The 14,038-nt window shown below is 31.2% G+C and overlaps 1 protein-coding gene across 1 annotated transcript in view; it reads right to left on the reverse strand.

Moving 5' to 3' along the window:
• Window positions 1-14,038, reverse strand: part of LOC129225752 (protein O-glucosyltransferase 2-like) — a 31,748-nt gene that overhangs the window by 3,704 nt on the left and 14,006 nt on the right. The window contains exons 5-9 of the mRNA XM_054860251.1: window positions 13,161-13,333; window positions 11,335-11,572; window positions 9,828-10,127; window positions 9,305-9,406; window positions 6,487-6,552 (exon numbers count right to left, since the gene is read on the reverse strand). Of these exons, the coding sequence (XP_054716226.1) occupies window positions 6,526-6,552; window positions 9,305-9,406; window positions 9,828-10,127; window positions 11,335-11,572; window positions 13,161-13,333 (840 nt within the window). The 3' untranslated portion in view covers window positions 6,487-6,525. The remainder of the gene's footprint in view (window positions 1-6,486; window positions 6,553-9,304; window positions 9,407-9,827; window positions 10,128-11,334; window positions 11,573-13,160; window positions 13,334-14,038) is intronic.

Genomic DNA, 14,038 nt, shown 5'->3' on the forward strand with positions numbered 1-14,038 from the left:
CGGACCGGTGCCTACGGAGAATTGCTGGTTTAAAATGCATTATTCATTTTTTCTTTCCTGCTATTTTTCTTGTAGACTGTACGCGTAAGAGCAAAAGATAACTTCCAAAGTCACGCTAGTTTGAGCGTACAGCATACAGTAAACCAAAAGAATAACGGTATTATTTTTTTTTGTAGTTTAATTCCTAGATTCCTTCTTTTATTGATAAAATACAATGCCAGCTGAAAAATATCGTCGGTCATTCTATTTAATCTTGCTGTCTTCTTAAAATAAATATGAAACTTCCAGATGAGCAATTTCACAATTTTTTAACGCATGTCCGCTAATGGTGAGCAACGGGAACAGCGAGCAAAGGAAGTTTTATTGAGTGGGATTTTATTAAAAAGTGGCGGGAATCGCGTAATCTGCAGACGATAAATTAAAAAAATGTGGTAATTGTATATTATTCCAGTTCGTTTTCTTTCTCGGTATTAATTTTTCTTTTGTAACAGATCGTCTGCGATCTAGGAGCGCAGACGATATTTTTCGTAGTTAGCTTGTTCGCGCCTTCGCGTGTTTTAGAGGACATTTTTTAGGCGCATCAAAGAATAAATTGATATTCTATTCGATTATAATTTGTGTGGGAGCGGATAATGGATAATTTTAGCGGATAATGGAGCGCTGGAGATAGCCGCAATAATCTCAGTTTGGAGAGATTGCTAGTTCTTTGAAAATTATTCTTCAAGAAATTAAAATATGAAACGAGGACGTCCTGTAACGGGAGGTACCTTCCGAAATTGTGCGTATTATGTTAAAAAATTTCGCTCTTCGAACGTTCGGTCCCAAAATATTGTGAATTTCTTCAAGTCAGCAATTAACAACCCCGATAAAATCGCTACCACCACTTCACCATGCAGTAACGGTAACGCAAATGTTCCCGTTTTGAAGGGCTCGGGAAATGCGGTAAAAGATAGTACATCAAATGACAGTGAGGCAGTTCGCGAAAGTATAACGATTTTTGAGCAGAAAATACTGGAAGTGAATCTGGAGCAACTTCAATTGATGATGATATTGAGATTGAGCCATCAAATAATGATTCAAGCATTGTATTTGGGAGTACAAATGGAAATAAGAAGCATGCAATAAATAAAAAGTACATTGCAAATTATGAAAAGGTGTATAGCTGGCTTTACTATAGTTATTCAGCTAAGGGTTTTTTGTGCAAAATATGTTCATCTTTCATGAATGTTAGTGATTTGAACAAACCTTGAGTAAATATTGGAGTTGATATCAAGAAAAGCTGTCACCCTATAGAGTTTTAAAAAAAACATGAGTGCAGCAAAAATCACAGAGAGGCTGTCAATATGCAAAAATCTAGTGCAAAAGAAGGAATTCTCAAAAAAATCTGAAAATGAAGAGATTGGAAATGAAGCAAAAAAAAAAAAAAAAAAACAGAAAATTGATTGGTAAGTTTATTCAAATTTTGTACTTATAATCATGAAGCAATGGGCCATTTTTTAGAATTTTGAATCTCTAGTTAGATTTTTTGGGGGTAAATTTAGATGACAATGAAATGAAAAAACATTTGCTAACTTGTGGTAAGAATGCCACGTATTTATCCCACATTTCAGTTCAAAACATTTATCTTTGAAAATACCAAAATTCCGTTCTTTTCAGGAAAATCCTAAATTTTACTTTGATTACGCAATATATATTTAGTATTAATTTGTATTGAGTTTCGAAATCCAATTCTAAAATAACTTTACTAAAAATAAAATTCTTTTATATGCTGTTTTTATATTTTTATTTCTTTCGAAGATCTTGGTTTCCTTACATGCGCCATGGTAAATGAATTTTTCGCATTTTTGATGTTGACTGTACCTTGTTAAGTGGCAAACAAATAAAATTTCTTTATATATTTATTAACATCATTAAATTGCAAAGTTTTAAACGAAATACCTACTCTGTAAGAACGTCAAATGTCAAAAAATTAAACGCTGAATGCTGGTGCAGTATTATTTTGGGTTTTAATTACTTTTAAGTTTTTCAAACTCATACATTCTTCTGTGTTAAGAAATATGTGATATCTTTAAGTCTGTTCATATTGTATTTATTGGGAGTTATCATTAAGTTCAGCAGCATGTGCAATTTTCATTGATCTAAAAGTATTTGAGAGGGGCAAACAGTAAATCTGTTGTGAGACTTTCACCTTAAGAAAGTGTGCCTTGCATATGTATATTTGTAAAAAACAATAAATGTAATGTGTATCAAATTACAATTAAAATGTTAAGGGTCTTACTTCCCCCCTCCCCCAGCGCATTTTCTCTAGACAGCTTTCAGGTATTCTTCAAGAACTTGCAATCACCCCCTGAAACCTGTCTAATGCTTTTCTATAACGATACGACAGCTAAAAATGCTTTTATATAATCTTTTCCAAGAAAAAAATCACAAGAAGTTCTTTTTTACAAAAATAAAGAAAATTCACAAAAATATTTTGCTTTTTCACAAAAATAAAGAAAATTCACAAAAATATTTTTCTTTTTCACAAAATGGGGACCCAAAAAATAAAACCTGGATCGACCCCTGAAAATACATTCAGTAATGAGTTAAAACAAATAATTATTACGGTTGTGTAAGCAGGTTAACTGAAAACGAGTGGTGTGAATAATGAGTGTAACAGTGCTGCGAGTACTGTAAAAATTTGTCATAGTGCCCGAATTACGGGTCAAGTCTGTTGCCGGTGGGCAGCGCAGCGCTGCGGCGCGCTCACCTGTGTTGCTGACCCGGAAAAAATATATGAGAGCTTGATTTGTATATAAAATGGGAGGCGTGATAATTTTGAATACTTTTAGGAATTGTGTTTAAAAGAAAACCTTCACAAAATGATGATCCTTCCCTTCCTCGGAATCTACGTATACCAAAGAAGTAAAAACAACGAAGGCAGCTCACCGCACACTTTCAAAATCCAAAAGGAATACAGTTGACTCCCGCCACTTTCGCGAAATGGCTATAACGCGATTTTTTCTCCAGTATTCAGACTTAACGTGAATTCTGCACCCGCAACACGAAAATTCTCGGGAGGGAATCATGGTGTGTTCGTATTGGCTTTGGCTACTAGGTTTTTTTTTTCATGGATCTTTTCCTTTTTAGCATCGCTGAGAGTGGAAGTTCCTTTTTCATTTTAAATGCGAAAGTTAATGAAATATAATGACACCTAAGAGCGCTGTTTCATTTAAAGTTTGTAAAGATAAAAGGAGAAAGTTTCTGACAATTAAAGAAAAGCTAGAGCTTCTTGAAAAGCTGAAGCTCAACTAAAAAATGCGTTGAAGGTAGCACGAGAATTAGGTATGAGTGAATCTTCCATACATACAATTACAAGTCAAGAAAAGGAAATCCTTAAAAATTCACCGAGTAGTGTCTTAGTAAAATGCAAATATTTATGAAAATGGAAACTGCTCATGTATTGTGTACAAATATCATTAATGGATCGACTGTTTAGTACAACTAAAGATGCATTTGCTTTTCTTACTATATACTACGCTTACCGTATACCGGTTTATTTTTTCTTTCTTTCCCATTGATCATTGATTTTGTACATCGTAGCAGTATTTTATGTTGAATAAAACGGTATTTTTAAAAAAAAACAAGTAACATTCAGTTCTTTATGTAAGAAACAGGAATGTACAATTAGAGTAGAGTTAAGAGATGGTTTTTAACAGTTTGACGGGGTTTTTACAAGTGTCTAAAATAAATGGATACGTTTATAAAAAATTTTACACATACCTTTTTCCACAACGCAAAATTTTGACTTACGCGAGGGGTCTTGGAATGCATCCCTCGTGTAGGTCGGGACTCGAGTGTACTACAAGGCAATATACATTGAGGTTTGTAAAATGGTGCAATTTTGCATTATTGGGCGATTTACATCAACTGGACGCACACAGGTCATTGCAGTTGAACAAGAATGCTTGCTTTTATTAAACAAAGGTGAAACATTTTGAAAAATCAACTGAGTTTTTCAAAAATGACCTAGACATTGAGAGACTGCGTTTACGCTTGAATATGTTAGCCGATATCGCTAATAAAAAAACAACTGGTCTTAAAAAGCATGCTTAAATTAAATTACCTTTTTACAAAAATACTGTGTGTGTTCGTATTTATTTTTTCCTTTTTTCAAAGCCAAAAAATATGTGTCGAGCTTGTCGACTTTTCGGGGTTCTAATGTTGATTACATGACTTTAAAATGCTTTAAAAAACTTTAAAACTCACTTTTTTTTATCTCAGATTTAGAAAATTTCCTGCGGCATGCCCCCTCCCCCCAATATTTTTTAAGTCGGAGTTTCTGGGAGTGCCCTTCAATGCAAGTCAAGCGCCCTACCTTTTCCATGCCTAGCTACGGCACTGCATGACTCCCCATAAAATAGAACAAAAAAATGTCTCTTACTAAGACATGTGGCATGATCTAGTTGAACCAGAAAAATTTGTATACCAATTTTTGGATTGTTTTACTTTGAAAGCGCCATGTCACATACTGTTTGTTTGTTTAAATTATACACACCAGAAAGTATGTAAATTGGCATTTTCAAGGCACAAAAAACAACCTTTATTTGGGGGGGGGGGTAACCTCCGCGGGGTTACATAACCCCATAAACCCCCCGGTGATGACTGGCCCAGCCCCCTCGATAATTTTTCCAAGTCGGCGCCCCTGACTTGAATTATATTAATTTTGAATACAAGTATAATAAAGTACAGTTGACCCTTGTTTTCAAATTCATCGGAATCACAAAAGTAAATAATAATAAAACAAAGTTGAGAATTTTTACAAAGTACAGTCAGACCTCGATATTAAGGTTGCTTATCTTGAGTTCAGGCTCATTGAATAGAAACTCTATGTTATGGATTATCACCGTTATCTCTTATAAGGTCACTGTAAGTGATTTCAGAGCCACACTGATTCAATTGCAAAAATTTTCCGTAGCACATATCTGTTTTTTAGTTTAAAAGTAATTTCTCTACCAACGTTGTGTGAAATACAGTGACACAGAAAACAAACTAGTAACTGTAATACTACTAGAGAGGGATTCATTGACATATGCAGAAGCTCTCAGAGTATAAATGTCACAAGACATTTTTTATAAACTGTGAGAGAGCTACAAAAAATTTCAAAACTTAAAAAACAATGCAAGTTATTTAAGACAATATGTACATTTCTAAAGAAAGCTATATTCAAGTCAAAGATTTTATATGAAACAAACTGAATGCTGCAACATAGTAAACATAATTAAATACACATTCTTATTGTCTTTTCGAGATCACAAATTGGTTTCAATTTGCTTCAAGAAAAAAATGACAACTTTTAAAAAACAAAATAAACTTGGAAAAATTTAGTCCATGAGGTTAGGGACAATTGAGCAGTTTTGAATCTACATAGGAGTATAAGCTGGGTTTTAAGGGCATTGTTAAGGGTTGTGAAACAGACATTGGTCCTGAAATCTGGGAATTGCTACATGCACATAGTATAGAGATAGAGCAAATTAGGACATTATAGGTGTACAGTCTGAACTGAAAAACAGTTTATGCATTGCTCTTGATTCAAAACACCACAACCAACACATTCAAGTCATATTTTGGTACAATTTCTTATATAGTCCTGTATAGCAATTTTTGGGACCTCTAAGACCAGGCCCACTGGTAAATAGGTTTTGGTTGATAACATTATTTCTTCCTTTTTAATAGGTTATGAATGATTAATAGGAAAAGTCATTTGATTTGTTATTCATGTATTTGAAAAATCTTTTGTTAAACCCTATCCAGCCCAGACCCCCTTCTCTTTTTGCCAGTGTAGTACACACTTGTGAAAGCTGTTAGCCACGCCTGGTCTGAAGAAAACTGCTGTTCTCTGCCCTTTGTCGAAATTGGAGGTTTTTTTTAATTGTATTTATTCCTACTTTAAAAAAGAAAATTTTCTCATCATTTTTTCCTGGAAAAGAACATTCTATATAGCTACTGGGGAAAAATACCAATTAATAATACATCTATGCTGCATTTTGAAAAGTATTAAATTTCATCCTTATAAATGGCTACTTAGGACGTCTGAAAACGATTTTTTTTTAAATAGGAATTCTTAGGATAAGTCAATTAAAAACGCCCAGAATTTCGGGGTAGCACTACAAAAGTTTTACGGTGTTAATGCAGAGTTTGTAAAAGATAGTTGAGAATACAGTGTTTCAACAGAACTTCTCCCTCTGGGGGGCTATTAAATTCTTCATAAAATATCATATTGTTTTTTTTTTTTTTTGCATTTACCAATCTTTGTGCCAAATTTATTTGTGCTAAGTATCTACAATATCTACAATTTTTTGCACACAGGTGTTAATATTCCCTAGGCAACAATTTTCATTTTATGCAAAAGAAAATTTTAAAAAAGCCACAAAAAATAAATATTGTTTAAGCAGCAACAAAATTTATCATTTTTAAAGTTATGACAATAAAATTTTACAGCATTACCTATCTTTATTTTTCCCAATTTCATCTTTATTGCTTCCATCATAATTCTTCTTTCAAATTCAAATCCTATTAAAAGAAATTAAAATTAAATTTACTTTCTTGTTTCATTCTAATTTGCATTAAAATAAATGAAAGGGTATAAGAAAACAGTTAAACTTAGGCCCAAGCAGATCTTTCATTGATAGTGCTTTTGCATTGTTAAACGCAATATATATACAGTCGGACCTCCATATATCGAAGTAGCAAATTGCCGGAAAAAAATTCGATATATAGAAATTTCGATATATAGAAACGATCTTATTTTATCATAAAAATCTCCTCAAACATTAAAATTAAAGCTAATTTTCGTGCATGAAACCCAATTTCTAATTTATATGAGCATCGAATTAAACGAAAGTTAATAACTGAAAAAATAACAGAAATCACATTTTTGTGCCTTCATACATCTTTATTCTACGGCAGTTCAACTAGATTCGCAACATGAGTGGATTTTCGTTTTGACACTGTAATCGAGAGAAAAGCAAAAAATTAATCTACTTAACTTGAATGATTTTTACTGCAGCTAAAAAGACTAGGAATGATAATCAACAGACAAAAAGGATAACTTGAAACTGATTTTACAGTGTTACTGGTTACAACTAAGATTTGAAATAAACTTGAGGGAATTTAAGAACTCCAGAACGGAACAACGACCTATCTACACACTCCTCAAACCCAGATTTCTTATGAGTTTCTTAGCAACCTTTAGTAAACATAATTTTCTCCCCTAACCTTCATTTTTCATGAGACAAACCGTCTAAAGTGAAAAAAAAAAAAAAAATCTACGAATGTCTCGAAAAATTTTTCGATATATAGAGATTTTTTCGATATATAGAAACAATTTTTCTATGTAATGAACATTGAAATTTGCTGGGATTTCGATATATGGAAAATTTTGATATGTGGAAGTTCGATATATGGAGGCTCGACTGTATATATATATATATATATATTTAAAACTTTTTTTACAGTAGTACAAGGAATAAGAACCTTCCACCATTTGATAGACTTTCTCATGTTTAAAAATTTTTGTTAGTTATTCATTTCCAATCTTTATAAAGGTCTTCGCAGGGTTTCTATGTTAAATCTGCCCTTGCGGCTTTTTTGGCTCTCATTAGGGGATCATTTTGGTGTCGAACAAAAATAATTTAGCCAAATTTTCAGCTCTTTATCTGAAACAACCTTCGAGTTTTTCAAAAAAAAAAAAAAAAAAACACTTCTTTTTTATAGTAAAATATAAAATTAATGAATGGTTCATCATGGTGAAAATTCAAATGAATGGTTTGGCAATAAAAAATATTTAAATTTGTGTAAATGCAAAATTATGAAAAAAAAAATCACTTTTTAATTTTTTTCATATTGTTCCATCACTTCAAAAAATTTGAAAAAATTTCTGAGTGTAGAGGAGTAAAAAGACAAAATTTGGCAAGTGACTTTTCAGAAAAGCATTGAAAAAAAATTTAAATTTTATTTCCGTCGCCAAAAAACGGTGTTACGTTTAAAACTTATGAATATGATTCTTCAGGTATTTTATTCCTAAGAATAAAGAAAAAAATTATCATTCATTAATTTTAAATTTTAGTATAAAAAAAAAGAAAAACAGGTTTTTTTTTTTGAAAAACTCGAAGGTTGTTCAAGATAAAAAGCTAAAAATTCGGCCACCAAAATGATCCCCCAAGTGCGAGTTCAAAAAGCCGCAAGAGCAGATTTAACATAGAAACCCGGCTATGGCCTTTAGGAAAATACTTTAACAGTTACATAATCAAACTAAAATATCAGAGACAAGAGTTAAAGATTATATAACTACCAAGAAATTAATTTTAATCTTTTAAATTAAGATTTTATTTGAATGATTTATTTTTAACTAAAAAAATAATTAGAAATATTATGCCGGATCGGCTAAGATCTTTGAGTCATTCACATTATTTTTTTAAAAGCTGTTGTATGTGACAAAAGAAAAAGGGCATGAAAGTGGCAAAACACCACAAAAATAGTTGAGCACTTCATTAAGATTAATAGAAAAGTAGCTTTATGTTTCGAGAAAAATGAGTATTATTCAGGACAGTTTGTCCATAAGTTCTAGTTTAGGTGCCCCTTAACATCAATAAACTAAATGTGTTTATGGTATTACCAAAATTTTAGGATTAAATTTCTGATCATATAAGGATGCAAGTACAGGGGGGAAAAAAGACACGTGAAGCAGTGAGAAGCAAAGGGATGTAAGTGCACATTTTCAAGTTTCGAGTAAAACGCCTTTATATATAACATCCTAGGTAGACTTTCATTGAAATTTTTTTCTAAATCATGCTGTATAGCAGCAACTACTAGGGCTACTAGTACCATCTCTTGCCCCAAGACAGAGGAGAGGTTCACTTACCATGTGTCCTGGTTACCTCCAAATTTTTAACATTGCCACTTACATCCCTTTGCTTCTCACTGCCTCATGTATAAAAATCAATCAAAATGTTCTAATTGCAAAAACTAGAGGAGTCAGACTTAATTTGTACACTTCTCTTATAGTTTCATTATTTTACTTTTAAGAGCTTACATTCCGTTTGTTTTCATTGGCTATTATGAAAATGGGAAAGGGATTCTGAATCTTTAATACTGCTTCAAAGTGTTAAAAATAATTTGACTCAAACTTAAACAAAAATACTTTGATATACTGTAAAATATTTCTTTTAAAGAATATTTAATAATCAGATTTATGCTTCTTTTAAAACTACCTTTACACACTCAAATTTTCTTACACTGACAAGTTATACAACTTTAAAATTACCTTCTCCAACTCGGAACAGAAACAATTTTTCTGGAGGGGTTGTTTCACATGCTCCATACCTTCATGTTCTATGCTCTCAGTTATTAATCTTTTTGAATACTCCTGTAAAATATTCAAAATCAGTATGTAAAAGAATAAAATTAAGGACATCTATTATTGAAATATGTTTAAATAAATATTTTAATGCAAAATCCTGAAAGGTTTGTTATTTTTATTTTTAGACTTGGAAAAAATCCAACAAGAAATCATTCAGTATCAACCAATGTGATCTTTAAAACTTTCTCACCTTAAATAAAATTCAAGTATGTAAGCTTACTTAAGTAAGGAAACAGTATTAATTTGAACAATGCAATTTAACTTACTGAAAACCTTATACAATTTAAATTTTCTCTGCACCTTTTATTTAGTACTAATACTTTTTTTTTTGCATCTTCATTAAAAGAAACTATGATACCCAAAACAAAGATTTTTTAAAATAGAGAGGGGGAAAAATGATTTTTCCCAAATAAAAATTTTAACTTACTTTTATTAAGGTAGCATAGTAACACAAAATATCATTCGGCATCAAATTGGCTAAGGCAAATTGCTGTGCATTTTGAGCTATATCTTTGGCTTCATCATCATGAGACATCACCCACTTCAGTTCATCAACCAAGTTCGACAAGTTTCTTTGGAAAGGTATGTAATGGACCATTGGACGAATATCATTATAAAAATGTTCATAAAACTCTGAATCTTGCTTCAACACAAGACCTCCACCCGCTAGGAGATAAGGCATTCGATAAGCAGCCACAGTGCCATCAATTGTGATTTGATACCTATACTTGATTGTAAAATTGCAAATAAAGCATTAACAGTAAAACAAATATAAGATAAATTGATTTTTCATTACAAAATCTCGACTACACTAAAAACCAAAAGTTTCTGGACACTTTCAGTGATAGACATTTAAAAATAAAATACCCTGATGATTTTTTCTGTTATTTCAATCATATAAAGCATATTACTCTAGGTTACACTTTCCAAACAAAAATTCCACCAGAAGTGCATTCAAGGAAAACACAAAATTGAAGAAAAAATGTTACTGATTGTTTTTTAAAAACTCTGAAGAAAATTATGCCAAAATTTTAAATGAATGTTAGACTGATAAAACGTAAGAATTTAAATGTTTTTTTTTGTGAATGAGCTGATGAAAGAATTAGCATAGTTAAACTGATTAACAGGTGTGGCTCTGTCGAGCGTAGTAACCTGCAATCAATCTTCTTTTCAGGACTCGCTGAACGGCAACTTACTAGATCAGTGGTGCCCCTACCTTTTTCTAACCAAGGGCCGCACCTCACATTAAAATGATTCTCACTTGCCAGAACACATAAAATTTCAAAATATTTTACAGTTTTCCAAATAACATGGGAAAATATGGAAAAGGAAAGAAAATTAAAAACCAATAATTGTTATTATAAGTATTGTGGTTTAAAGTACACAGTGAAGTCCTGTTACAACCAATTTCAAGGGATGTTACAACCAATTTTAAGGGACCACAAAATTTGTTTGACGCAACAGGAATTTGGTTGTGAGAAAATTCAAGCAATGAGATTGAATCGGACCAGAAAATTTATTTCGTTTTAATAGGATTTCACTGTATTTAGTTTTTTAAAATACATAATTTTCAAAATCATCCTTTTTTTTTCTATTTTTTTCTTTTTGGTCTCTAAATGCATGTGTTACTACTTAAAAGTTATAAATATAACAATTCATTTTTTCCCCTCTACAAATTCGAAAAGAAAAAAAAAGGTTAAAAAATGATGAAGCTAAGAGTCTACATTGAATTTCTAGAGTCAGTATTACAAACTTTGTTGCCTAATAGTTTAGGGTTTGGTTTCTATTAAGGTTTATGAAATTTCAGAAATTAATGCATGCATAAAATTGATTCTTTTTTAAATAAAGAAAAGTAAATTAGTTCAAACAAAATCAGTTTACCAAATAAATTAAAAAACTTAGTAAAAATAGAAAGAAGTTAAAAATTTGATTACCTTAAAAAAATCAAAAAATGATATGTACTCGGCTTTTGGTCCATATTCTTCAGCTTGATTTGGATAGAAGAAAAAGTTTGTCAAAGAGGCATTTATCAAATCTGGATATTGACGAGCAATTTTTATCAAGTCTAATCTTTCTGGTCGACTATCGCGACCTCTCCAGAAAGCAATTTTAAGTTTTTCTTCCCATGGAGGTCCAGAGTTGCCCATCACTGATAATATATCAACCATCACTCTGCAAAAAGAAAGAAAGAAAAAAAAAAAAATATTTTATTTCTTCTTTTTCCACACAAAAATTTTAACTTTCACAAATTATTTCTTCAGAGTAAAGCAATTGTTTTTGCATATCAGTTAAGGATTCATACAAACATGAGTGCATGAGAGATTTCTTATAAAACAAAGAGATTTAAAAAAAAAATCTGCAACTGGATTAGAGACGTACCGAGAACTATGTAACTACTCGGTACTCAGCCAAATTTTAGTCGGATATTTGGCCAATACCAAGTAATTGTAAAAAATAGAATTTTGTTCAAGGCAGATTTTAAATTAATAAAAAAGTACAAGCATATAATGTACTACAATCATTTACAATTCAAATTTACAAATCAAATTTAAATTTTGAGAATAATGAAGTTTGTTATGCCTCAATGGAGTAAATCTTTATTTTAATGTCACCAAAGTTAATAAAACTTATTTATTAAAACTAGAACAAAAAAGGTAAGTGTAGAAAATATGAAATTTTTCTATTATTTAATGGATTTTTGCTACAAACCAAAACTATTTGTAAGAAATACAAAAATAGCTTTGCTTAAAAAATAAAAGCAAATAAAACTGTTTTATTTGTTTTAACTGTTTTATTTGTTACTTGTGTTAGCTCTTTTAAACAGCATTAAAAGCACAAGTGTGCAACACTGGCGGACACATGTTTTGGCGTTACAAGGAATGCCTTCAATGCACAAAATGTGAGCTTATGGATTTAAAGACATCCGACAAAAGTCTGATATTTTTGTAGGATGTCTTTACATTTGTCAGTTCACACTTCATGCACTGAAAAAGACGTTCCTTGCAAGACAGAAACACGGGTCTGCAGTTTTCCTGCACATTTGTGTTCTTAACATTTTATTTGCTTTTAAAAATTATTTATGTTTTTAAAACTAAAACTATTATATGGACATGGAGGTCTATACTACTATTCCAGTGAGTTCAAAATTCATCTCTTATTTGTCGGTGGTTCTTCTTAAAATATAATCGGTACTCGGCCCCAAAGTGCTACTCGATACATCTCTAAACTGGATGATAATAAGTCTTTCTGTTAATTTTACAAGCAGGGACAAACTAAATCATTCAATTCACATACAGTAAACTCCCAATTATCGGGGGAATAAAGCGGCACAGTAACCGCGGATAATCCCAATAATGGGTGAAAAACGATACTACTGTATACAATATTTAAAAAAATATGAATAACACTCACACATACATTTAAATAATAGCTAAAAACATTGCATCTATATACTAAAATTGAATGTATAAAATATATGTAAAAGGCAAAACAAATTAGCAAAATTAACAATCATAAGTTTAAAAAATATTTAATGAGTTTTAAAAAAATGTGAAAATACTGGCAGATAATTCATTCTCTTTAACACTATCTCTGAAATCTCTGCTTAAAAATTATCACATTTAATTTTGATGCATTTACAATCTAGTATTATAGTGAAATAAGATATCAAGGACTTTTAAAAAGCATACATAAATGATACTCAGAACTCGAGAACTATTATTGTTAAGATTTTCTTTTTTTTTCTTAAATAAAAACTTACCTTCCCATCATTTCCAATGTCGCTTCTGTAATGTCATAAGTAGGCATGACAATGTCTCTAGTAGATTTTGAACCACACCAAGAAAATATAGGTATAGGATTTTGGGCAGGCTGTCGATTTTCCAGTGGCCAGTCTCCGAGATTAGCTATAAGTTCTAAATCTGGCAAATAAAACTGAAAAACAAAAGAGATTTTAACTAAAGCAAAGAAAGGAAATAATAATAAAAAAAAAACTGCCTAGGTATTTAAGAAGTGTAACAAAAATCATAAGAAAATGCAGTTTAATCACGGATTGTATGGAATTGGTAAACGTCCAGTTGAAACAAGGCTATCTAATGAGGGGGAAAAGTAAAAAATTTGATGCCCGCATTCCGCTCATTTGAATGAGACTGCTTAATTTAGAAGCTAACATATTTCTGCAAAAGCTTACATCCTTAAAAACAAATAGATGCCTCCATTTCTACCTGCAAACTGGTGTTTGCCTTTCCATACAACCCCTGACCAGACAATACCATTACTTGCATAACTTTTTAGTGTGTCATTGCCTCAGAGCAACAGTAAGACATCTAATCCCAGGAATGACACTAAGATATCCTACTGCTGCTCTCAGGCGATGGTGTGCATGAGCTTTTCATAACGAAGTTCTATTTATGAATTTTATTGGTTGATTTAACAAGAGGCTAGATGTAAATAAAAATGAGTATTTTATAAGCTTCATAAATTATTAAAAAATATTACTAATAAAAAATGTATTTGGAGCATTTAACACATTCCCTCCTTTCTTCATTAAAAAAAAAGTTTGATTTCTCAAAAAAAAAAAAAAAAAAAGTGCAGTAAACATTTTTTTAAAAATAAAACAATTTGCTGCAGTTTTCTATA

Source organism: Uloborus diversus, chromosome 7 (genome assembly GCF_026930045.1).
Source record: "Uloborus diversus isolate 005 chromosome 7, Udiv.v.3.1, whole genome shotgun sequence".
Classification (NCBI taxonomy): Eukaryota; Metazoa; Arthropoda; class Arachnida; order Araneae; family Uloboridae; genus Uloborus; species Uloborus diversus.